A 26,086-nucleotide genomic window follows, 5' to 3' on the forward strand; every position below is an offset into this window, starting at 1 on the left:
AGGGAGACTCCACACCCTCCAGGACAGAAGTTCTTCCTCATGTTCAGGTGGAACTTGCTGAGCTTCAGTTCCTGCCCGTTCCTCTGCTGCCATGGCCGGGCCCGGAGCAGAGCCTGGGCCTTGCTCTGACACCCGGAGCGCGGCCTGGCTGAGCTCCCGGTGCCCGGCCCAGCCCCGCTCGGTTGCCGGCCCTGTCCCGTTCTGTTCCCCAGCCCGGCCCGGCCCCACTCAGTTGCCAGCCCTATCCTGTTCGGTTCCCCAGCCCAGCCCAGCCCGGTCCCGCTCGGTTCCCAGCCCTGTCCTGTTCGGTTCCCCAGCCCAGCCCGGCCCGGTCCCGCTCGGTTCCCAGCCCTGTCCTGTTCGGTTCCCCAGCCCAGCCCGGCCCGGTCCCGCTCGGTTCCCAGCCCTGTCCTGTTCGGTTCCCCAGCCCAGCACGGCCCGGTCCCGCTCGGTTCCCAGCCCTGTCCCGTCCCGGGCCCCGCCCCTCTCGGGCCCGGCCCGGCCCCGGCGCTTCCTGCGGCCGCCCCGCCCCGCGGTCACGTGCGCGCTCGCCCGCTCGGGGCTCGGCTGGCTCGGCCTGTGCGGGCGCTCGGGGCCCGGAGCGGCGGCGGGAGCGCGGCGGGGCCGGGGGCGCTCGGGCCCGGGGCGGCGGCGGGACGGGGCGGGGGGAGCCCGGCCGGGCCGTGAGGGCGCGGCGGAGCCTGGCGGCGGCGGCGGAGCGGCCTGGGGGCTCCCCCCGGCGAGCGCGGGCCGAGCGGGCCGGGCCGGCGGCCGTGGCGGGGCTATGATGAGCCCGCTGCGGGGCTCCGCACCCCCGCGTGTCCCCCAGGCAGGTCCGGCCCGCGGCTGAGAACCCCCCACCGGCGGTGAGTGCGGGCGGCGGGGCTCGGCGGGGCGGGCAGGCCCGGGCCCGCCCCTTCCCCCGCGCTGGGGCCGGGGAGGGCCGGGGCGGCGGCGGCGGGGCCGGGCCCGAGCCCCGGTAACGGCCCGGCCCGGCGGGCTCCGCTCCCGGCGGGCTCCGCTCCGGCCTTCCGGGCGCTGCCCCGGGGGGAGGCTGGGCCTGCCGCGGTTGGGTTTCCCACCGAGTCTGTTTTTACAGCGCCTAGGAAACAGGCCTGGGCACGGGATCGGAATTCTCGCAGGGTCTTCCCACTTCCTGCGCTCCCCCCATCCTCTGTATTGTTTCCTCCAGTGCTGGGGTTTTTTAGCCTGGAGAAAACGCGGCTCGGGAGTGACCTTATCGCTCTCTGCAACTCCCTGAAAGGAGGGTGTAGCCAGGTGGGGGTCGGGCTCCTCTCCCGGGTAACGAACGGCAGGACAAGAGCACAGAGTGTTGAGCTGCGCCAGGGGAGGTTTAGGTTGGACAATAGGAGGAATTTCTTCACTCGTTAGACACTGGAACGGGCTGCCCAGGGAGCTGGTGGAGTCACCGTCCCTGTAGGTGTTTGAGCAACTGGACGTGGCACTGAGCGCTCCGGTCTGGGTGACAGGGTGGTATTTTGTCACCAGGTTGGACTCGATGATCTCAGAGGTCTTTCCAACCGAATTGACTCTGTGATTCCTCTCGTGTGCTGGGACTCCTTTAGCGAGCTGGATAAAGAGCCGTGTGTTTCTCAGATGCAGTAATCTGCACAGCCTGGCTCGGTGATGCCCTTAGGGCAGCACTTACAGAGGTTCCCTTCCTCAGTGGTGGGCACCACATGGTGCTCAGAAAAACACCGGATTTTTGTCATTCTGGGTTTTGTGAGATGGAGGATCTTGTCCATCCCAACCTGCTGCCCCTTACGAGTTCTCCTCTTCCTTTCCAGGTATGGCCTCACAGCTGCAGGTGTTCTCCCCTCCGTCAGTATCCTCGAGTGCCTTCTGCAGTGCCAAGAAACTGAAAGTGGAGCCGTCTGTCTGGGATGTTTCAGGACAGAGCAGTAGTGACAAGTATTATACCCACAGCAAAAACCTCCCAGCAGCTCAAGGGCAAGCCAGCTCCTCTCATCAGGTAGCCAATTTCAGCATCCCTGCCTACGACCAGAACCTCCTTCTCCCCGCTCCCTCCGTCGAGCACATCGTGGTCACCGCGGCCGACAGCACCGGCAGCAGCGCCACAGCATCCTTCCAGAGCAGCCAGACCATCACCCACAGGAGCAACGTTTCTTTGCTGGAACCATACCAAAAATGTGGATTAAAAAGGAAAAGTGAAGAGGTTGACAGCAACGGTAGTGTGCAGATCATTGAGGAACATCCACCTCTCATGCTGCAAAACAGACCTGCGGTGGGAGCTGCGGCCACGACCACCACGGTCACCACGAAAAGCAGCAGCTCCAGTGGGGAGGGAGATTATCAGCTGGTCCAGCATGAGATCCTGTGCTCTATGACCAACAGCTATGAGGTCTTGGAATTCCTGGGACGAGGGACGTTCGGGCAGGTGGCGAAATGTTGGAAACGTAGCACGAAGGAGATTGTAGCCATCAAAATCCTGAAGAACCACCCTTCGTACGCCCGGCAGGGCCAGATCGAGGTGAGCATCCTGTCTCGCCTGAGCAGTGAGAATGCTGATGAGTACAACTTCGTCCGCTCCTACGAGTGCTTTCAACACAAGAATCATACATGCCTTGTCTTTGAGATGCTGGAACAGAACTTATATGATTTCTTAAAGCAAAACAAGTTCAGTCCGTTGCCCTTGAAGTACATCCGGCCCATCCTGCAGCAAGTGGCAACTGCCTTGATGAAGCTGAAGAGCTTGGGTCTGATCCACGCTGATTTGAAGCCAGAGAACATCATGTTGGTGGATCCTGCACGCCAGCCCTACAGAGTGAAGGTGATAGACTTTGGGTCAGCCAGCCACGTGTCCAAGGCCGTGTGCTCCACGTACCTGCAGTCACGCTATTACAGGTAAGCACTGCCCTTGCTCCCTGAGCCAGGTCAGGCTGATCCTGCTGGGGGCTCCTTCTGCAGACACTGAGCTTCCCTGTCTAACCCCAGCTGAGGGGCAGCAGGAAATCATCAGCTCTGCATGTTTCCTGGAGGTTTCTTCTGAAAGTTGGATGTAAATAAATAGAATGTCTGCCTTAGGGTCGCCTAATCTGCAGCCCAGCACCTTCCTTTCCCCCCCAGATCAGTGCACTGAGTGATTTTATCCTGTCCACTGGCTTGTGACACTGTGAAGTGGCAAACTGGAGAAGTGCATTTGAGGTTGTCTACTATGATCTGAAACTAGTCCATTAACCTTGGACATTTAGAAGGGAGAGAAGTCAAAGGGATGCCAATTTCTATTCGCTTTTGTTTCTTCTGATTCTTCATCTTTGTCTGAGCCCCCTTCAGGAGCACATGACTTCCTGTGTCAACCCTGGCTAAGTCATGCTTTCATGAGACCTGCAGCTCCCTTACAGCAGTGATGAGAAAGATCTCAGCTTCCCTTAGCAATGTGTGGAGATGTCTTCTGCCCTACTCCTGCCCAAGAAGTAAAAATAAATTATGGCCAGAAACGTTAAAACTCAAGAGACTGTGCGTAAAGCAAGCTGTGCTGTTTCTTTCAATTATTCCTCCAGCTTGGCTCTGTTAAGTCTGTATTTGAATTTAAGTAGCAGCAGACTTCAATAAATGGATGCAGAAAGAACTTCTGGCTTCAAAGGGCCGTGCAGAGTCTGCTGTGTTGTCAGGGTTGCTTTGGGTGGAATGTGAGCTCACTTGACGCAAAACTCAGAACTAGTATCTGGTCCTTCCAGCTGGGACCAGACAGGACTGAGACACTGCGCCCCACCCTGTGTCTCTGCCCTGTTTGATGTCTTCCCTGGCTGCTCACTTCAGTTTTAAAGCCTGGCTTATTGTAGGTTTGCTCTGTTCATCCCTCACGCTCCCTGTGTGCTTGCTCCCTTTGTTTTTGTGTTGTTTTTCTTTTTAACTCCAACACCCAGTACCAGCTTTCCATGACATTCCTTTCATGTGATACAGACTTAATCCATTGCTCATGATCTTTGCTCAGCTTGTTGGCACCAGTCTTTCCAATTCCAAACTATTGATTGGTATGGTTTTATTTTGTAGTCCAGTTGTCCCCTGTGCCCCCAACTCTGTAAAAACACCCACTCTCTAAAATACATCATCAGTTTTGTTGTTATTGCATGGAAAGAGGTGACCAGTGGTCAAGAATCTGCTCTATCTGACTTGCCACATGTCTCAGCAAAGCAGTTTGGGGAGGCCCATGGTGCTCTCCATTTTCTGGTATCTCAGAAAACAGATTTAGCTGAGGAAAAGCAGTGAGGGGTGATAAGAATCTTCCAGGGGCTGCAGGGAGGGAAATTCCTGCTCCATCTGTGTGTGGGGCACTGGACTCCAGCCCCTTCCAGCTCCCTGGGGTGACTGACTCTGCCAGAAAGGCAAATAACCTGGGATTAGGTGGCGTTGGACTGTCTGCTTGGCTGGAGTGAAGAATGCTGTGATGTGGAAATCTAGTATTTAGTGATGTGTAATTAGTCAAATGGTGATGATTACTAAAATCCATAATCTAGGAATTTACAGAGATGGTGCAGAAACCAGCTTGTTGTGGGAGAACTGGATTGCTTTACCCATATTCACATTAAATTAGTGTTCAGATGAGTTCCTAGTTGGAATTTTTTTCAATGCTGTGTTTAATGAAAGAGCACAGACCAATTCTTCCTATGGTTCTCTGTCAGCCGTTAAAAATAAACTTCTCTGTGCTCACCTTTTAGCTTTCAATCCCTGTCACTTGGGTAACCTCTGCTGTGGAAAGATCCCTTTTCCACAGAAACTGCTGCTGCCTCTGCTGCCTGACCCCACTCAGGAGGGGCAGTTCTACTGCTCACACTTCAAAGACTCAGTAGAAGTGCCCAGGAAGAATTCTTTGGCTCTGAAGCCCATCATGGAGTAGGAGTAGATCAGCTCTCTGCAGTGAACAATTCCTGGGGCAGTTCTAGGATGTTTTTGCAGTAATTCCTCACCTGAAAACGAGAGTACCACCCTCAGGTTGCTTTTGTTCTTGTGGAGGACGAACAATGGAAGGAAACAGCATGCAGAAATAAAAAATCCCTGCAGTACTGATCTCCCTGCTGCACAGAGTGAGGTTTACTCATGTCCTGTGTTAAATGTGAGTGCAGCCATCCTGGCAGTTTTACTCAGCTCCCTGCCTCTTGGTGCTGCCTGCGGGCCAGTGTGGAGCACAGACTGTGGGACTGGACAATTTGGGCCATGAGAAGGTGGCCCTGAGCACTGGGGGAGCTGCAGGGTGCAGGAGTATCCATTTCTCACCTCTGCTTTGGGCTCCATGACCTACTTCTGTCCCAGCCATGCTGGCCTGGGGAGCAGCAGTGCCTCTGCCAAGTCTAACTCTGCTAATCCAGCTCTGAGCTGGCCCTGCTGCTCCCTGCATTGCTGCACTTGCACAGGCTCCGTGTTCCCACCATCCCTAAGCACAGGTGTAAACGTGGAGTGTTTGGAAATGCTGGGAGGGAGTCAGGCTTGCAGTTTTCTGGGGCTGCTGTGTGTCCTTTCTCTTCTGAGAGTGCCTGAGTGTCAGCTTTGGGAGGCAGTGCTTAGCAAGCATCTGTGCAAAGAGTGTTGTTGGTTTTATTTCTGAGAGCTTAAGATGGTAAAATCGCTTTAATCTCTGGCAGAGCAGCTATGGAAGTGACCTCTGCCTGCTGTCCTGGTTCAGCTCACATCTCATAAGGCTGCTAATTGTAGTGATGTAAGAGGAGATGAGAGAAATTCTGATTTCCCAGCCCTGTCCTGCAATCAGAGTGAAATCAGGTGGCTCGCGAGAAGTTCATTTATTTAGTTGCAGGGAATAAAATACAAGACTTGCTATCATCATGGTATTGAGATTTAGGAATATGTGAGTCTGTTCCATCCTGGAGTGAAAGACCAACAAACTGCCACCAGTCTCTATTTCCTTTGGAACTGGTGGGGAGTTTTTAGCACACTCGAGAAGGATTAGCATGCTCTGTATATTCCACAAGCCATCTGCAGTTTAGTTTGTTTGCCAGTCCAAGTGCAGCATGCCTTATATGACAGGTCTGGGTCCTTTCTGAGTTGGATATTCCTACATCAGGATAATCAAGAGGGGCAGTACAGTTTGCTGATGGTGTCTCATAAAGTAATGGCAAGGGGGGCTCCTGTGTAAATGTATGAATTGTACTTTTCCTACTTGTGAAGAAAGAGAATCCTCTGCTTTGCACCTCTTACTTAGCCTGTAGAAAGCTGTATCCATTCTAGCATATTTCCTTAAAATGTAAATGTTGGCAGGAGAGTCAGCATTCAAATATCAGCTACTGCTCATACTTGCACAATCATTTATATTTTCACATGTGAGAAACCTTTCCAAAGTCAACAACTGCCAGGAGCAGCCAAACAAAAAGGTAGAAACAGATCAGTGTTGAGTGGAGAGTGTCATTATGCCTTAGCTTGAACAATCTATTATTCTGATTACTGAAGGTGTATCATGGCTCTGGTTTTGGGGGCTCAGACATAATAAAATCTGGGTAATAAAGAATAAATGTGACCTCACTGCAACAGTGAGGTTATCTTTTTTAGAGAATCCCAGACTGGTTTGAGTTGGAAGGGAGCTTAAATCTCATCTCATCCCACCCCTGCCATGGGCAGGGACACCTTCCACTATCCCAGGCTGCTCCAAGCTCCATCCAGCCTGGCCTTTTCTGATCCTGTGCTTTCTCAGGTGCCCTGAGCAGCTGGGCTGAGTGCCTCTGTTGTGTAGACACCTGAAACAGAAGGTGTCTCTGTGTCACCACTGCACAAAGGGTGATTAACTGGGGAGGCACTCTTGCCATGGATGAGCAGCTGGGAGGCTCAGGAGTCGAGGAGGGTGAGTGTCAATTTTACTGACACCTGTACATTATGCAAGCCCTGGTTTTTAGAATTCTGTAGAGGGATCAGAGCTGGTTTCAGAGCCTTTTTTAACAACTGAAGCATCCATAGTGAAACACCAGGAATGCCACACAAGCCCTGGGGCATGACCAGGAAATGGATAGCCTGGAGTTTAGGGCTTTTCTGTCTTCCTTTGCTCTTGTGTTAGTTATTCACGATGAAGGTCAAGGCTTTTGTATTTCCTGTACTTTCCAGGGTAAATTCCCACAGCAGCTCACCTGGGGTTTGCAGCACCTGGGGTTTTGTGCTCTATGCAAATGTGGGACCAGAATTTCTCCTGCCGGAACAGCCTCAGTTTGTTTCAGAACTCTGTGTAGGTGAAGAGCTACACTAAAACATCCTTCTGTGTTATGAGTCAGCTCCAGACAGAAATCTCCCTGAAATTCCAACCTGTTAGAGAAGCAAACCCTGCTTGGAGTGTGAGGTTTTTTTATCACCTCCCCGTAAAGGCTGGGCCAGACAGGTACATTTTGCATTAGGTGTGGTTGAGTGCACAGAAACCTGAAACACAACCTCCAGCTGGGCTCTCTGCATCCATTTTAGACTCGAAACTCTCTGAGCAAACCCTGCATGAAAACCTGCTGATGGAAACCCAGCTGCTCTCTGAGGAGCTCCTTTTCCTGGCTCTGCAGGTGCTCTTCTTCCCCACACGAATCAGGCAGCCCCCTGCAGCTGCTTACCCGGGGTCTCAGGACCTTCTCCTAGAAAAGTCTCTGTTTGCCAGAGCTTTTCTTCCCAATTCTGGTAGGATAGGCTGGGCTAGATGATCCTGAAGGTCTCTCCATAATTCTGTGATGCTGTGTGCTGTCTCAGGGACACCTCACACGCTGTCAGGTGTAATTAAACTGATTACTCAAGGAGTAACTTTATGCAACTGTGATATAAAGGCCTCCTAGGATTTGGGGGGCCACTGTGGCAATAAAAGAATCCACCTAAGTGAAAAAAAGGTTGGGATCCATCAGGCCACCCAAGGAAACAACTTCTGCTTTAAAGTGAATAATTTATATTCACACAGATTTTCTTGTGCATGGAGGGGCTTTACTCAGAGTGGTTTACAGGGGAGAAATGCAGCTTTCAGTAAAAGATTTTTTCTTTCCTTTTCCCTTCCCAGAGCTCCCGAGATCATCCTGGGTTTGCCGTTCTGTGAAGCCATTGACATGTGGTCACTGGGCTGTGTCATAGCTGAGCTCTTTCTGGGCTGGCCTCTGTATCCAGGAGCATCTGAGTACGACCAGGTGAGAGCACTGGGGGATGTGGGATCTTCACCTTAAACCTTGATTTTTCTGTGTTCAGACTCTCCTGAAACCCCCATGTCCCCCATCAGCTTTCATCAGTGCACATTGCTGCTGTCTGAGCTCATTTTCTCTCTGTGATATTCCCATTGTCTCTGGGCAGGGAGCACAGAGTTCTGTGTGTTTTCACTTGAGCTGAGTGTATCCTGTCCAGAAAAAGGGGCCAATTTGCAGTTAACCCCTGGTTTCCAAACCCAGGAGCTGTTGAACCCCTTCCTGCCAAAGCAGAAGCGAGGTGTGTGTGTCCTGGTGTGAAACACTCTCTGTAATTGCACCATGAGGGCAGTTTTTCCATGTGGGGACAGAGCAAGCCTATCATTCCTGCCCTCTTAATACCTACAGCAACCCTCAGTTTTTATGCAAAGTGTGAGCCTCAAGCTGTCTTTGGAATCCAAGGGCAAGACTCTGAGAGGCATCTTGAACTAATTAGTCCTTTCTGTGGATACTTGGCATTATTACCTGGCCTAGTCAGTGCCTATAAAAGGACAAAAAGTCTGTGAGAGGGGTTTTTTTCAGAGTAGCTTTTCCACTGGGGTTTTTACGGTGGGATCTTGTTGCAGTGCTGGGTATGGTTTTCCTTATGTGATAAAATACATGAAAACTTACTAAGTGTCTCACATGTGTCTTCCCAGCACTGTAAATTTCCAAAGGAAACACGGTGGTACCTTAATGAGCACAATGAGCTAGAAAGTAGCTGGGGTAGGGCCTGGTGGTTTCCTTGTGCACTGAGTTTTGTGTAATTTCTGAGAACCTTATCTGCTGGTGTAGGTGGCTGGGGAGGAGCTGCTTTTTCCATTGCTTAATGACAGGATTTTGCAGCCCTCTGTGAGGTGTGACTTCATGGGGTTCATTTTGATGTCTGAATTTCCCTTGAAGACTGAAGATGACTTGGCTTTCATTTTTTTTTTTTTTTTTGAGATTCTGCAGCAGCAAGTGAAAGTTGAGGTGGAACTTGTGAGAGGACCTCTCCAGGAATGAGTTCATGGGCTGGGCTGGGATTTACAGCTTTTTTTTTTTAAACACCCTTTGGCTCTGAAGCAAAAGTTTGTCCTGTAAAAATAGAACTGCTACCTGAACTATCACATAGATAAAAGAAATATTCACATGCAGACACTTGGATCCACCTTGGCTTAATTGAAAAGTGAGCCCATAAATTCTTGTGATCGCAAGCTGTGACAGTGCCCTGCTTTGGCACAGTGCCGTAGCAGGAGTTTGGCAAATAAGAAATGCTAAAGAGCTGTAAATGCTCTGTAATTGATGGTTTGATCAAGGCATAGTTACCTTAACACTGTGGAGTTTTTGATACATTTGCTATTTTCTTTCCTTTTGAGCATAGCTTTTTAATCGTTATCCCTTTACCAGTGTCTTATCAATACCACCACAAGGATTCAGGTGCGTCTTTCAAAATTCTGAGCCATTTTTTTAACATGTAAAAATAAGTATGGTAAATGTGTTTGAGGATATTTGGTCCTGGTTTCTTGGTCACTGAGAGCTTTGCCATGATGTTATTCTGAAATTGTGTGCCTAGCATATTGCGTAGGCAGGCACAGCAATGTTGCTTGGATAATCATGCCTTTAATTATTTATACATACATGATAAATTCTGTGGTATTTTTTCCTCAAAATGTCTATTTCTTACACTCTTTAATGTCTTAAAAGCCTACAGTCTGCTTGCATATACATTAGCAAAAATATTTCCGTAAAATAAGAAAGATGCATTTAAAACCTGAAATTTTTGCGTGGTTGCAAAAGTGGCTTTATAAATACTTGAGTTGGTCCCTTTAATTTTGCAGTTTTGCATATCTGGGCAGTCTTTCTTTACAGGTAGTTTCCTATTAGCTGTGATCAAACCTGGCTGTTAATTACCCCATTAGCTGTGAATTCTATAGGGTGAGAGTCCTCACTTTTGTGATTTTCTTTCCCAGATTCGTTACATTTCACAAACTCAAGGCCTTCCAGCGGAGTATCTTCTCAGTGCAGGAACGAAAACAAGCAGGTTTTTTAACAGAGATCCAAATTTGGGATACCCACTGTGGAGGCTCAAGGTTTGTCTGTCTCTCCCATCCCCAATTCTCTCTTGTTCACTGAGGATTTGATAGGAATTCCCACCCAGTTTTGTGTGCTGTGAGTGAGGATTGGCTTTGGAGCGTGGCTGGCTGGGGGTCTGAGGTTGCAGGAGCTGTGCAGAGCTCCTGGTGCTGCTCTGACAAAAGCAGCAGTGGTGATAGCACCAGCAAAGGGTGGGTGTTCCTCACTGAGATAATGGCTGCTTATTATGGGCTGCTCATTCCCAGGGAAGTGTGTCATCTTGTTGTCATCTCCTGACAATCCAACCAGTAAAATATGGAGTATTTTGTGGTGTGTTTGTTAGTTTATCAGGAATCTGGTTTTGGGTTGGCAGAGGACAGGAAAGAATGGGATTTAGGCCTGATTTGCCTCTGAGCAGCAAAAAGAAGGGAAATTTGCCTTTCTTCTTTGTAGAAGAGGGATTTAAAATATTTATAGCCTCTTTCTAAATCAGAAACCTTCAGTTCTTCTGGCTAATGCACTACCCAAGGCAGCCTTGAAATGAAGTCATGCTGTTGTTAATTCAGCTTTGCAGTGAATGATCTTTCCAGCTGAGGGAATGGGATCCCAGGGCTCTTTGGTTTGACCTGCTGGTGTGTGGTGTGTCTGAAAGCAGCAATTGATCATCTGCCTCAGCAATTTCTTGCTGCTTTTTCCTTATCAACACACAGTGTCTCAGTTTATACTACTGTTTTCTTTTATAGACCCCAGAAGAACATGAGTTGGAAACAGGAATAAAATCAAAAGAAGCTCGGAAATATATATTCAACTGTTTGGATGATATGGCGCAGGTGTGTGGGGATCTTGGGACACAGATAACTCATTAATTTTCCACATATAATTAAGTAACTTTCATTTTTTGGGGGATCTCTAAAATTGAGGCTCCTGTGCTGGAGCACCTCTTCCACTGCCAGTTCAGAGCACTGATGGAAGTTTACAGTGGTGCCAATTTGCATCAGAAATCAGTGGATTAAAACCGGTCAAAATGTTAATTATAACCTGTTTGAAATGTTTTGTGTTTTCTTATGCCTCAGTGTGTTAGCAGGAGTGTGCCCAGCCTGTTCCCAGTATAGTAGAGCAGTAGGAGAGTGAGCCCCTTCAAATGTGTTTGTAGGATTAAACCTCTTATGAAACTTTGGAAATAGCGACAAGAACTACAGATCATTCTTATTTTCATTCTCTTTTTAGAGGTAAAATGAAGGAATATCTGAGTGGTTTAAATATCATGAGGTCTTAAATCTTAAATATCAATTTTCTGTTGCTTTTGTAGCTGTTACCATCAGGTTACATCTGTGCAGAGAAGGTGGAATCATTCTGTCTTGCCAGCCCCTTATAGATTCCCCCAAAACATGAGGGCATTTTGGCAGTGAGTGGAGAATGAAGCCTGCTTGGTCCCTTTGAATAGACCCAACTCCCTGTTGAGAAGAGAATTCCATGTGCAAGTTTGACTTTCTGTCCTAGAACGAGCAAGGGAAAGGCAGTGTTAGCACTGTAATGCCTGAAATTGGTCTGGCTAAGAGACAGAAATGCCTGATAACTATTTCTGTGTGATGTGACATTATTGAACTGTTAGGCAGCAGTTAATGTGATGCTTGTGTGAACTGCTCCCATGTGATTTTCCAGGTGAATATGTCTACAGACTTAGAAGGGACCGACATGTTGGCAGAGAAGGCTGACCGAAGGGAATACATTGATTTGTTGAAGAAAATGTTGACAATTGATGCAGATAAGAGAATTACTCCACTGAAGACTTTGAACCATTCGTTTGTTACAATGGCACATCTGCTGGACTTCCCCCACAGTAACCAGTAAGCTCCCTTGGATGGGCTGTTTTGTTCCAGGATTTGCTGCAATCACAGAGCAGCACTTCCCAGCTCTCTGTCAGGGCTATTTTCTGCAGTTCCTGGCTGATCTGAAAATAGCCATGGCATGTGTAAGGAATGGAATGTTCATAAGCTTCCTTTTCATGTTTTAGGACATTCTTTGTTGGTTTAAAAGAACCTAAACCTAAAGCACGTGCATAAAGTTGGGAATCTGTCACATCTGTGTCCTGTTTTTACAAATCTAATGTTTTCCTTCTGTCATTCTGTTCCAGTGTGAAATCTTGCTTTCAGAACATGGAGATCTGCAAGAGAAGAGTGAACATGTATGATACAGTGAATCAGATCAAGAGCCCTTTCACCACTCACATTGCTCCTAACACAAGCACAAACCTGACAATGAGCTTTAACAACCAGCTCAACACAGTACACAACCAGGTATGGCATCTTTCACCTGTTTTATCCTAATCAAAGACAAGGAGTAGGGTGATTTGGTGCCTTCAGGCCAAAATTTAAACCACTCTCCAAAATTCATAGTCTTGTCTCAATGTCTTAATTTCCAAAACTCAGACCAAGGAGCCTCTTTACTTCATGTGTTGAAAATTTCTCACTTCAGCAACATAAGTTAATTGGGTGCAATTAATGTTTTTTGTTCTGTGTTGTCTTAAGCCTTTTACCTCAAACATTTTCCAGGTGCTTTCCTCCTAGTTTTATATTGATGGTTCCTGTTGTTTTATAACAGAGATAAAATTACAGGAGATAAGTGATTTTTTGTTTGTTTTTCTAGGCCAGTGTGTTGGCTTCCAATTCCACTGCTGCTGCTACTCTTTCCCTGGCCAACTCAGACGTCTCCCTGCTCAACTACCAGTCCGCCCTGTACCCCTCCTCTGCAGCCCCAGTGGCAGGAGTGGCTCAGCAGAGTGTTTCCCTGCAGCCTGGAACCACCCAGATCTGCACACAGACAGACCCCTTCCAGCAGACCTTCATTGTTTGTCCCCCTGCTTTTCAAAGTAAGCCAAGAACCCTTGGTGTGATGCTGTTAGGGCAGGAAAAGTTGTGATTTGCACTAAACTGAGAAAAGCCTGACTAGAGCAGAGCTCTCTGTGGGTGTCACACGGGGCTCTTGCATCAGATGGAGGTGCAGAACCAGGTCAGACGTGTGCAGGCAGCTTGATTCCCTTCCAGGTCGTGCTGGAACAGGTGACAGGACCTTGCCTGCCTGGCTTGCAGGCTCCATCTGGTTGCTCAACCAGTTTTTCCCCCCAAACTGAACACAGCAGCATTCCACAGAAAGCAGGGAACAGAGGAGCCAGACCTGCCTGAAAATCAGTGTGTCTTGCTTGTTTGTTATCTCAACAGTAAACATCTGGTGTTTGGGCCTCAGTTCACAGCCCTGATGCAGGTTTTTTGCCACCAGCAGATTGTCACAGGTTGTGGGTCAGTGAGCTCAGCACAGGCAGCTCTGTTCATGCCTCTGTTCCTCCTCAGGGTTCTGTAGTTATGCTGACTCCTGGGTTGTCTTAATCTGGAAGGTTATTTGTGACATGGGAGCTGATGGTGAAGGCTTGAACTTCAAACTTGTCTGAAGCAGGTTGGAATTGGGAGTCTGTGTCACTGTTTCTGCAAACCAGACTCCACAGAGCTGAGCTGTCCATCATGGCCCTGTGAAATCCCAAGGTGCAGAAGTTGATGTCCAGCTGGTGTTTTACTGGGATTTTGTCAAAGCTTTTCTATCCCTTAATCCCACCCTATCCTCTGCCCTTATCTAGTAAGCATTTGATTTTTGGAAACAAATGAAAGAATAGTGCAACAGCTTAGTGATGTGTCTTGTCCTCCACAGCTGGACTTCAGGCAACTACAAAGCATTCTGGGTTCCCAGTCAGGATGGAAAATGCTGTCCCAATTGTGCCACAAGCACCTGCAGCACAGCCACTGCAGATCCAGTCTGGAGTTCTCACACAGGTAAAAAAACCACCCCAAACCCCTCATAGGCTCAGCTGCAATTCCACCATCCAGGAGAACCTGCCTGAGTGCAGGGGGTTCTCAGGACACACTGAAATGTTAAATGCAGGTCACTTCTAAGACAGTATTTTCTTGTTTTGTTTTTCTGGAATATTTAAAGTCTGAACTATTTTATGTCATGTGCCTCCCTGGTTTTAGGAGTTTGATTTAATAATGGGAATCAGTATGTGGTTTTCAGCTGCTAAAAACAGGCTGTGTTTTTCAGGCATGGACACTGCCTGTAAGGCAGTGCTGGTCATTTTTGCCTACAATTTAAAAACGTGGCAGGAGAAATCATTGCTGTGAGAAGTGAGATCCCGGTAAACAGAGGTGACAACACAGATTACTCATGCTAAATTTTCATCTTTAAATCAACAAAATTATTTCTGAATCCTTCTCAGCTAGTTACATTCTTAGTGTGAATTAATGTGTAGCAATGACATACCTATTTCTGCAGTTTGCAGCTTAAGCAACATACAATACCAAAATTCACAAATCATTCTAAAAATGCTGTTTTAAATATTAGTAATGTGTCATAAATTAAACCCATTTTAATTTCCAAAAAGTAATCCTTTATTGTACAATAAGTGCCTGATGATTCACAAGTTTTATTCGCTGAAAATTTGTAGTTGCCTTTATAATTAAGTGCATTTTTATTTATTTGCATAGTTTTAGTTTCTGCTGGCATTAACAAGTACTCTGTTAGTTTTACTCTTCAGGCAGCATATTGCACTTGCAGACCTTGTAGAGGAGTAATTTTTAGTTTGTTCAGTCCAAATGTTTAGGTGGCATTCTGTGATTGCTGGTTTCTGTAGCATTAATGATACAGGTCACAGTATCCAAAAAGCAGAACCCACTTGAAGGCCCACCTGAATCCAAGAGTGCAAATTGTACACCAAGAATCTAATTTAAATTAGACATTTGATGGACTAATACATGTCTGGGTGGTTTCATCATGGATAACTTTGCTCTTTCATGACACCAAAGACCTGCTGTGCCTTCCATGAAATCCCATAGTTTACCTTTTCTCAAGAGTTCTGTGTGTGGATTTGAAGGTCTGACAGCAAGTGCAGGGAGCTGCCCAGGGTGCACTGTGCCATGGCTAGTGCAGCATGGCTGTCAGTAAAGTGCCAGTAGCTGAGCTCACTTTGACTTTTGAAATGTGTCATCAGAGAGACATCCCCTCCCCAAATTTTTCCCCAGCTCATTTGGACTTTTGAACTGTGTCATCGGAGAGGTCCTGTCCCCAAACTTTTCCCCAACCTGTTTTGCCTTTTGAACTGTGTCACTGGACTGGAGATTCCCAGTTCCTCGTGCTCTCCTGGGGGCCCTGCAGGTGCCTGTGGAGCAGTGCAGGCTCTGGGTGTTGGCGCTGGTGTCGGTGTCGGTGCGTCCCTTCCCTCCGCGCCCGGCCCTGCCCAGCGCACTGACCTGCCTCAGCTCATGTGTTTCACTCACTGCCTGATCTACATTTCAGGGAAGCTGTACACCACTAATGGTAGCAACTCTTCATCCTCAAGTAGCCACCATCACGCCGCAGTATGCGGTGCCCTTTACCCTGAACTGCGCAGCCGGCCGGCCGGCGCTGGTCGAACAGACGGCTGCAGTACTGGTAATTGCCTCCCTTGATTGTGTTCACTAACTGAGTTTTTGTTTTAACTTAGACTTGCAGAGGGCATGGAAGCATGTGCCATCTTGTGGCTGTGTTCTTGCTACATCTTAATGTCTTGTTGTTTTCCTCCCCAACATTGCTGAAGCACTGTCTGACTCTGACGTTTAGTGTGGCTCTGTAAAGAATCCAGATCCATTGACTATTACCTTTGCTAGCCTAGTATTGAAAGCTCTTCTAAACTAGACCCTAGAAGAGTTGTAATCATTCTTGTTCTTCACTTACTCTCCTATCTTTGCCTTTTGATTGTGGAATACAAAGGAATCAGTCTTTAGCTTGACTCTGCTACAGGTACCTGGATGGCCAGAATTTGACCTACTTGGCAAGTTAGCTCCATATATTGTTTGCAACACGTGTAAAGCTGCTTTGTATGGAGAAATGTTTCAGATCATTAAGCACAGGCTAAAATCCCTAATGACAGCAAATCCTTTAATGTATTGCTCTAGCAGTTGATTTCTCTTAACCTCTGTTGAACACTGACAATAATTTTCTGGCCTTTTGTTATTTATAGCCAATCGCACGTAGCTTGTTTCATCCAGATAAAGATTCTGTTCCTCACAGATACTTTCAGTTGATATGTATTTCTTGGTTGAAATTAAAGGTGAGCTCTAGTATCCAAAATGGCAATAGCTAGCTTTTAGGTCATTTGGAACAATTTTTAAAAAAAGGATGGGGGAAAGGAATGAACACACCTTTAAGAAATGTACGTTTGCAAAATTCTCCTCTTCTGTATTCTGGCACCTGCATCAGAACAACTTTGCAAGTGCCACAAAGAAGTCATTGTAAAACTCCAGAATCAGATCAGTGAAGCTTATGAAAACATTGCAGTGCACTGAAGTGCTGGTATCCTCACATGTCTTTCAAAGCACATTCCATTGTGTGAACCGTGTTGTTTCTTGTGGCTTTAAAGTGGTAGTTTGAATGTCATTTTCTTCCGAGAGGGAGACCTCTGCTGAAGTGGAATTTGCTCGAGTCATACCTGTCCTGAAATTTAAACCCACTCATTTGAGTTCTTGTGAACCAAGTGAGCTGCTCCCTGGTTCTGGGGATGGGAAGGCAGGAGAGTGGGGTTCTCCTGGTCACAGCTCTGAGCTAAACAGACCCAGGGGTGCTTCTTCTTTCCTCCTGTTGAATTTTGATTGCTGAAAGGCTGCAATCTGGGCTCCAAAAACAGCAAGGGGTGACTATAGCACAGCTTGGGACACAAGTGAGTTGTTAGTGATGTTTTCCAAAGTGTATTTGGGCTTTGATTCAACAGGCAAATTCTGTTCTGCTGTGTGTGTGCAGTGGACTTGAGGTTCAGCTCCCCTGTACAGCAGTGGAGATCAGAGCCGGCTGTCTCCAGACTCCGAGCCTGCATTCTGAGTTTCTCTGGAGGACTTGACTAGTTCTGTTTGGATTCTGGGAGCCTTTGGCGTGAATTTGCTCACCTTTAGTGCTTCCAACACTTCTCCCTTGCTGCTTCCCCTGAGTTTGCATTAGCCATTTGCTAAGCTTTGCATATTTTTGTCCTTCCTCTGTCAAAACAGTTCGTCGCTTGGAAGGCCCGATTTCTGCCTCTCATTGGGAATTTATATCTTGCTGTATTAAACTCTCTGCTTTGTCTTGTGCAGGTGTTGGCTTTTGGAAAGACGCATGGTGTGACTTTTAACATATTTCTCTTTTTATTTTTTATTTTTTCAATGTTATTGTTATTATTATTATTCTGCTTATGTTGGCAGAGGTTTTAGCAGCTCTCTGCTTTGAAGGCTTCTTGTTCGGAACTGGTATTTATTTGTACTAAGTGGATCTGTTACTTGCAGAAATACTGAATTTGAAACAACAGATTTTGCAGTTTAAGCTGCAGGAGAGAAAGCCATATATTATCAAAATCATGGAAATATTATGCTGTCAAATTTATTTGGAACAGCGATAATATTAATGAATTGAACCTGCCTTCATGTAACCAAATTATCTCTCAATGTGGCTTTTCTTAAATGCTTCAGCTGAGGTGGGTGAATTTCCACAATAATGACACCATCTCAGCTCTCTCAGTGTGAGCCCTGCAAGGCAGAAAAGCAGAAAGGACCAAATTGGTTTCATATTTTGGGACCTTTCAGCAGAACAGTGGTGTGAGTTTACATTCACCCAGAGTCCCAAGCACCGCTGCTGCACCTGGCAGTGCAATGCCTGGCTGCATGTGCAGCACAATATAAACACCTTTTTCTCCAGGTGACAGCAGTGATAAAAGAGATCAGCAAAATGTTGGGGAAGCTCATTTCTCTGATTTTCTTGTCCTTGGGAAAACATGCAAGGATGAGGTGTATCTCTGCAAGCTAACAATCCACCCTGGTGCAGTAATTGCTTGGACAGATCTCTGCCTGCCCCTGCAGGAACTGAAGCCTAGTGATCCTCGTGTCTGTGTTTGTTGTTTTGCAGCAGGCCTGGCCGGGGGGAACCCAGCAGATCCTGCTCCCTTCCACCTGGCAGCAGCTCCCAGGGGTTGCTTTGCACAACTCTGTCCAGCCTGCGGCCGTGATCCCAGAGACCATCGGCAGCAGCCAGCAGCTGGCTGACTGGAGGTAGGGACTGCAGGAGCTCCAGCTCCCTGCCAAGTGGGAACACATCCATCACAGAGCCCACAGTGTCTCCCTTCCCCTCAGGGGCTCGCTGCAGCTCGTGGCTCCTGCAGTGTAGTCACGGGATTTGCGTCTCTTGTTTCTTCTCTGCTCCAGGAATGCACATTCCCATGGAAATCAGTACAGCACTCTCATGCAACAGCCATCTCTGCTGACCAACCACGTGACATTGGCCACAGCACAGCCTCTGAACGTTGGGGTTGCTCATGTTGTGAGGCAGCAGCAGAGCAGCAATGTGCCAGCAAAGAAGAACAAGCAGCCAGCACCGAGCACAGCCAAGTAAGGATTCCATTGCTTCCTTTCCCAGTCCTAGAAATGCCACGAGTTCGTTTGTGGAGGTTGCCTTTTTGGTATGAAAAAAGCATCTTCCGATCATGGAGGCATTGAGGGTGTAACTTTATTATGCTACAATTGCATTTAAAGACGTCTTGGAAAAAGCCTTTGTGCTGTCGTCACCGATTTAAATGATATTAATTTCAGTGAGTGCAAGGACATGGTTGACCAAGTGCTTTGCTGGTTTTACAGAGGGGTTTTACACTCCTGGGGTGTTGGTGCCATAGCAGTGCAAGTGACAGAAGTGTTGGATGAGGGGTGGCAGTTTCTGGCAGTGTTGAGGTGGTTCAGTCCCATTCAGAGCATCCCTGAGTGCCTTCTCTGGCCGTGTCTGTGGCACTTGGCTCTTTGAGTGTGTGCACTGAGGTTCTGTTCATGTTCACGCTTGTATGTTCCTAATGCTGTTTGTCTGAGCTGGAGCTGAACCCTGCTGTGCTTTCCCTGCAGGCCCAGCTCGTCTCTGGAGCCTGTGCCCACCCAAGTGTACTCTCTGATTGGGAGCAGCCCCCTGCGCTCCACCTCGTCCTCCTCCAACGTGCTGGTCCCCGTGCAGGAGCAGCACCAGCCCATCGTCATCCCCGACACTCCCAGCCCCCCTGTCAGTGTCATCACCATCCGCAGCGACACTGACGAGGAGGAGGACAGCAAATACAAACCTGCCAGGTGGGCTGGTCATTGGGCTCTGCTGGGCTCAGCTCATGCATCAGGGAGAGGGGGGAGCACGGTGTGTGAGCCCCGGGCAGGCTCAGAAGAGCTGCATGAGACAGAATATTCCCCATCACATCTCTGTGTTGTTGTGCCTGCAGTTAATCCGAGTTTTAAAGGGCAAGCAGGGAGGGTGTGAAATCCCAGAGGGAGATCTGTAATCTGGTGGGCAAAGCTAGAACATTTCCCATTTGTATTTTGTCTTTTTCCCCCTGCAGTTTGGGTATGAAGCAGAGATCCAACGTCATCAGCTACGTCACCGTCAACGACTCCCCTGACTCAGACTCGTCCCTGAGCAGCCCCTATGCCCCAGACCCCCTGTCCTCGCTCAGGAGCACTGGGGGGGCCCTGGAGCTGCCCAGCAGAGCTGCTGCTGACAGCTCCAGCTCCCGCACCATCATCGTCCCACCCCTGAAAATGCAGCTCAATGACTGCATCGTAGCCACCCAGGCTTCAGGTGGGTATCTCGGGGTGCTCTCCTGTCCCTGTCACACATTCATCCTCACAGTTTGGACTTGCCTCAGTCTGTTTTCATAGTCATTGATAGATTTACCTTTCATTTACATTTGGCTGCATTTAGGAAGATCTGTAACCATTCCTGATGGTTTCTTAGTCACATTTGAAATCGTAATTAAAGCAAAGTCTCTGTGACAGAGTCAGTTTGGTGCCTAGAGCTGTGGGAAGGGGAGGAGTGGACTGAGCCTGTGGCATCTTGCAGGCATCCTGAGCAGCAGCGGCAGCAGCAGCAGTAAGAGCAAGCCAGTGGCCTCAGTGAGCGGGCAGTCATCAGGATGCTGCATCACACCCACGGGCTACCGCTCCCACCGCGTGGTCACCAACGGCGTGCAGCCCCTCAACCTCAGCCAGGTGAGCCCACCTGTCCCTGCTGCCTGGGGCTGGTTCACAGCTGCTTCAGGAACCTCTGAGGCAGGGAGGAAGGCTGGCTTGCAAGAGGATCAGTAGTTGCAAGTGCTAGTTCTTGGGAGCTGGTTCTGCCCTGGGGTGGTGCAGGGTAGGACAAGTGTGGTTGTCTCCATAGTCTCTCTTTGTGCTCCTTGTCACACCTGAGTTACAGCAGGTCCTTCTTGCCACTCAGGAGGGTGACACCAAGGTCCAGCTGTTGAATTGGAGTAACTTAGAAGGTGCAGTATGAGGAAATTCTTTAGTTCTTTACCTTTCTCTAGACCTCACAGAGTTCCAAGCAGTAGGTTAAGACTGGACTTTCTCTTTCAAACTAACAATTGACACCCAACATCTTTGAATGTTTCAATTCAAAGATTGGTTTCGCTTTTTTGTGTCAGGACTTTTGATCTCTGGGTCACACTGCAGCCCCTCTCAGAGGAGACGAAATGTTGTTACCCCTGCAGTTCACTTCTGCCATGGGCACCAGACAGGTGTTCTGGTGCTAAAACAGGGCAGCCCTGCTTCCACGCTCCCAAGGTGCAGAGGAGTAGATGTATGAGGAGTTCTGGGTCAGATCTAGGACCTCCCTCACTTATCCAGCTGTGGCAGTTTGCCCCATTGCAGAGGAAAGGTGTCACCGCTGTCCCCATGGAGTGCAGTCACCTTCTCAGATCTGCGGGAGGGCATCATGAGGAGGGAGGGTCTGCAGCTGTGTCAGGGGGGATGGAGGTGTCCATCAGGGGGCTCTGGCTGCCCCTTGCTCACCTGAGCATGACCACTAACCTCATTTACTCCCTCCCCTTGCAGAACCAGCAAACCACAGTGCTGGCCTCCCAGGAGAGAAACGGCAATGCTGTCCCACGCCGGCAGCAAGCTTACGTGGCCCCCCTCACGTCAACGATTTCTCAGGCTCCCTACACGTTCCAGCACAGCAGCCCAGTGCATCCCCACCTGGCAGCAGCCACGGCCAGTGCCCACCTGTCCAGCCAGCCCCACATGTACACTTATGCCCCCAGCACTGCTGCCACGCTGGGCTCCACCACGTCCATCGCCCACCTGTTCTCCCCGCAGGGCTCGTCGCGCCACGCCACCTACGCTGCCCACCCCAGCACCCTGGTGCACCAGGTCCCTGTCAGCGTGGGGCCCAGCCTGCTGACCTCTGCCAACGTCCCCCCCGCCCAGTACCAACACCAGTTCGCTCCCCAGTCCTATATTGGTGCTTCCAGAGGATCTGCTATTTACACTGGATACCCGCTGAGCCCCACCAAGATCAACCAGTACTCCTACTTGTAGTTGCCAGTGAAGCGCTGTCCTGCGAGGGGCCTGAGAGGCTGGAGAGGATTTCAGGTGAACCTTTGCCTGGGAGTGACTGCCTGGTTCGTGTTTCTCCCTGATCTGGTTGTATGTTGTTCCCAAATGTCTCTGGTGAGTTCAGTCACTAACTGAGCAGCATGCTTTGTTACCAGTACGAGGGTCACTAATTAAGTTTTTAAAATTTTACTTACTTTTTATAGATGCTTTTAAAAAATTCATGGTCACGTTTATTTAAAATTGTTCTGTTGTGCTAATCAAAAGGGGTGTCAAATCAGTGTCTCAGAAGACAGATCCTGATGTCTTTTTTAACTTGTGTAACTTAAACAAAAAGATTTGCAGATTCTATTTTAGCAGCTTGCACAAATCCACGTTGCCACTAAAAATGTGCATGTTTATCTCATTATGTTGCTGGGGCAGTTTTAAAATCAGATTTAATATTTCGACATCTGTTCTGTAATTCACTTTGTCTTTAACAAATTGCTGGTTCTGAAAAGCCATTACATCTCCATATATGTTTCTGTCAAAGGTATTTTGTTTACTCCTCTGCTTTGTTTAAGGACTGGTAGAGGCAGCTGCCTTATGCCAGCAACACGATACATTCAGGAGTCCTGTAAACCCTGGAGTCTGCTTTGTTTTCTCGAAAATTCTCCATAACCCAGCTGAATTTTTGTTGTGTTCGTTGCAGAATTCTTCTAAGTGGTTCAAACTGTATTCAGGATCTCACTGTGTGACAGAGCTCAGTAGCTCTGTCAGAGTGGTTGTTGTCTCCAGTTGAGAGTGAATAATGCAGCATTGCTCTAAAATTTGGTTTCTGCAGCTTATTAGATGCTGGCCCTATAATGGAGCTGGATTCCTTCACAGAAGCACAGGGCTTTGCTTTGTTCTGTTTTTCTTAATGTTTTTGCCTCACGTGATTCATTTAGGAGGGAGATAAATTTGAAATACAATGAAACATCACTGTATTGATGTGTACAGCTTTTTATACTCCTGTGAGCGTATCCTCCTGGATATGTCAGCAGCTACTCTAAAGCGCTCTTAATAAGACTTGTAAACAGTACGTGCATGTAGGAATTGCAAGGAAAAAAAAAAAAGAAAAAAAACAAGACAAAAAAAGAGAAAGAAAAAGAAAAAAGGAAAAAAAAATCCAGATTTTAAAGTTTATTACTGAATTTAAAACTATTTTAGAAGTTTTGTATTGGTGGTGTTTTAATATTTTACAGAAAATGAAATATGTACATATTGATTAGAAAAATATAACAAGCAAAACTTCCTGCTAACCCCAAATGTTCTGTCTTTGTAATCAAAATGTGTAGTGATTATACTTGAACTCTGTACTTAGTGTTTGTCTAATTCTTAAACGTTCCTGGGGATGGAAGTGTTGTATCCTTTGTATTTAAACCAAAATGAATTGATTCATGTTGGAATGTATGTGATATAATGCAATGGTTAGAGCTCATCACTGTAGCACTGAGAGAGGAGTAGAGCTTCACGAGAGGAAAGGATACCTTGGATTTGTTTTGCACAGGTATGTGTGATGAAGAGTTGTTTGGTGTGTCCCCTTATTGTAGTGCCTTAAATGATGATGTAGTGTGACTAGAGTTTACAGTGAGCTTGCCTTACGAGGGACCAGCAAGCCCCCGTCGAATTGAAGCAATTCACCCACCCAGCTCCCCCGGCCAGAGCAGCAGGATGGTGCAGAGCCCTCTCCCTGTCACCGCTCTCATCCCAGCTCCGTTCTTGTTCCCAGTGAAGCGACGTCCCCTCGAAGCTTTCCCTTGAAATGGCACATGTACTGTTAGTGTCTGTCAGTGCATTTCGGATAAGGTAGTGCTGGGAATGCATTGGAATGTTTAGTCTAATATTGCAGAAGTGATTAAATAACGTGCAATCACTTTTATTAGGTTTTAGTGTAGCGTTACCTTCCCCCACAGGAATAGCAGATGTGTCGTGTAAAATATTGCTAGCTTGGTGATAGAATATTTATACCAAAGAGAGCCTGCTGTAAAGCACATAATACCATTAAAAAGTTTTATAGCTACTGCTAATGTGGAGTTGTTGGGAAGGTCTGTCAGCTGTAGCCCTAGTTAGTGTTCAGAGGAAATACTCACTTTGGATAATCAGTGCAGGTTTTGGACTACACTTTGTTTCCTTGGGTCCCTTGTACCAGGAATTATTTCTCATCTAACACATAAAGTATCTTGTCCAAAAGGATGATATAAACTGGTTTGAGCGGTCGCGTAACTGCAGCAATAAGAGGTTTGGTAACCTTGAACCCCAGTTTATGTTCCGTCCCAGTGGGAAGGAGGCCAGTCCTGACCTGGCTGTGGCAAGAAATGCCCAAACCATTTCTGCAAGCCCACGTTCCTGCTAGAAGGAAGCCTGGACTGGCCTGAGGTGGAGGGACCAGGGAGGGCTGGAGGCCGTGGAGCTGGGCGGTAGCGTTAGCCCCCGTTGATGTTCAGTGTGTTTGTAGAGAACCAACCTTGCTGTGCCACATCGTTGCTGCAAACGATGCTGTTTGTTGCTGTAGGCACTTTGTTGCTTTTTTTGACATTGCTTGTGTTCAGTACTTGCCTTGAGATACCTCTTGGGTACAGAGTTGTGCCTTTCCACCAAAAGGCAAACCAAGCTCCAACTCCCCGTTTCACAAATAGGACTTCATGGAAAACACTTCACTAACAGGAAAAAGAAAAAAAGACCTCTAGCAAAATCTGCTAATAATTTTGAGAACTTGCCCACTTTCCCTTAAAAACAGCAGCTTGTAATGTCCATTTAGAGGACCTTGGAACAGAATTAATCCCAATCAAATGTATTCCCTAAGCACGGTGTCATCTCCTCCACTGCCTGAGTTCCCAGAAGTGTTGGAACAGGGAGGATGAGATGGAAATGATGTAGGTAAAATCAAACGTGCTCCATTTGGAACAAGCTGTCAAATAATACCCCAAAATTCCTCTGTGATACACAGCAAACCCCATCCCAGCAGGGCCCCAGTATATGATGCCCAATTTAGGTGTATTGTGTTCTGCTCTAAGGAGATACATCCCTTCTTCCCTTGCATATCCAGCCTCAAATTGGGTTCAAGAATTGACTCTCCTCATTGTCAGAGCCTGCTACACATTTTTGGAGAGAAGTCTGCTATCTCTGGATAGGAATTGGCATCCTTTAATTTTCTTCACACCTAGTTTGGGATTCACCTTTGGAATATTTGATAGCCAGCTAGTGGTCCCAGCTAGGTTTGTCTGTGATTCTTGAGCTGTTCAATCAGTTTTCTCTTACCTGACCTGTATTTGCAGCTGTGATAGCCCCTGCAGAGGCAACTCCTGAGGCTTTCCTGCTTAGCACCTAATTGATGGGATGCAGTAATTTACCTCTGACTCAGCAATTTCTTTTAGTACATGAAACTAAATTGCTTCTAAATGACAGGATTGGCACAGCCCTGCTTTCTTTTTTTTAAATTTTATTTAAACTTCTGAATGGTGCCGCATGTCCACATGGTTGTTTGTTGCTAAACTTTATATAATGTGTGATTTCAGATTCAGCTTGAACTATATCTATCTCACTACATGTAGCAGTACATTATATGTAATGTTAGTATTTCTGCTTGAATCCTTGATATTGCAATGGAATTCCTACTTTATTAAATGTATTTGATATGCTAGTTACTGTGTAAAATTTAACTTTCTTTTATGGTTGTGCTCTTCCTTTTTACAAGCCGCTAGATACAGGTAGTTTCTGACAATTACTGATCTATGTTTGTATTGCTGATGTACTTAGGGGGTATGTAAAAATCATTTTAACAAAAGAAATAGATATTTAAAAATTTAATACTAACTATATGGGAGAAGGGTCCATTGTGAAAACATAGTTTATCTTTGGATTCAATGTTTGTCTTTGGTTTTACAAAGTAGCTTGTATTTTAAGTATTTTCTACATAATATGGTAAAAATGTAGAACAATTGCAATGCATCAATAAAAAGGGTTAATTTTCTGTACTCTATTCATCTGGTCACTTGGTCTGTTAAGGGCGGGTGGGAGAGGGGTTGGGGGTATCCAGAATGAGGTGTCGATGGTGTGGGATGCAGATTTAGGGTATGGGTGGGGGATGCAGATCCGGGATGCAGATCCAGGGTATGGGTGTGGGATGCGGATCTGGGATGTGGATGCAGATTTGGGATGTGGATCTGGGATGCAGATTTGGGATGCAGTGGCACTAGGTGGCACACTTGCTCTGCTGCAGTTCTGTGGCCCCAGTCAGACCCTGCTCAGATCATCCCTGCCCGCAGCCCTGGAGCCCACAGCCAGTGCCCACAGAACTGCCCAGCTCAGCTGCATCCAGGGCATGGAGCTGCAGTGTCCGTCCGTCCATCCATCCATCCGTCCGTCCATCCATCCATCATCCATCCATCCATCCACCCGTCCATCCACCCGTCCATCCATCCATCATCCATCCATCCATCATCTGTCCGTCCGTCC

General features: G+C 47.5%; 1 protein-coding gene across 4 annotated transcripts; it reads left to right on the top strand.

Annotated features, from left to right (window-relative positions):
* Positions 1-681: 681 nt before the first annotated feature.
* HIPK1 (homeodomain interacting protein kinase 1) lies at positions 682-25,610 on the top strand. 4 transcript variants are annotated; one of them, XM_054517272.1, is made up of 16 exons: positions 682-866; positions 1,809-2,886; positions 8,003-8,126; positions 10,109-10,228; positions 10,955-11,041; positions 11,874-12,058; positions 12,346-12,508; positions 12,858-13,080; positions 13,911-14,032; positions 15,549-15,683; positions 18,159-18,301; positions 18,455-18,637; positions 19,139-19,354; positions 19,615-19,853; positions 20,115-20,263; positions 21,371-25,610. In XM_054517272.1, the coding sequence occupies exons 2-16, from the start codon at positions 1,811-1,813 to the stop codon at positions 21,590-21,592; spliced, it is 3,387 nt and encodes a 1,128-aa protein (XP_054373247.1). In that variant the 5' UTR covers positions 682-866; positions 1,809-1,810; the 3' UTR covers positions 21,593-25,610. The 4 variants fall into 4 exon arrangements, with proteins under 4 accessions (XP_054373247.1, XP_036254186.1, XP_036254184.1 ...); XM_036398291.2 differs by having other exon boundaries at positions 684-866; positions 18,162-18,301; positions 21,107-25,610; XM_036398290.2 differs by having other exon boundaries at positions 686-866; positions 21,107-25,610.
* Positions 25,611-26,086: the final 476 nt, after the last annotated feature.

The sequence above is a fragment of the Molothrus ater genome, chromosome 25, assembly GCF_012460135.2.
Source record: "Molothrus ater isolate BHLD 08-10-18 breed brown headed cowbird chromosome 25, BPBGC_Mater_1.1, whole genome shotgun sequence".
NCBI lineage: Eukaryota > Metazoa > Chordata > Aves > Passeriformes > Icteridae > Molothrus > Molothrus ater.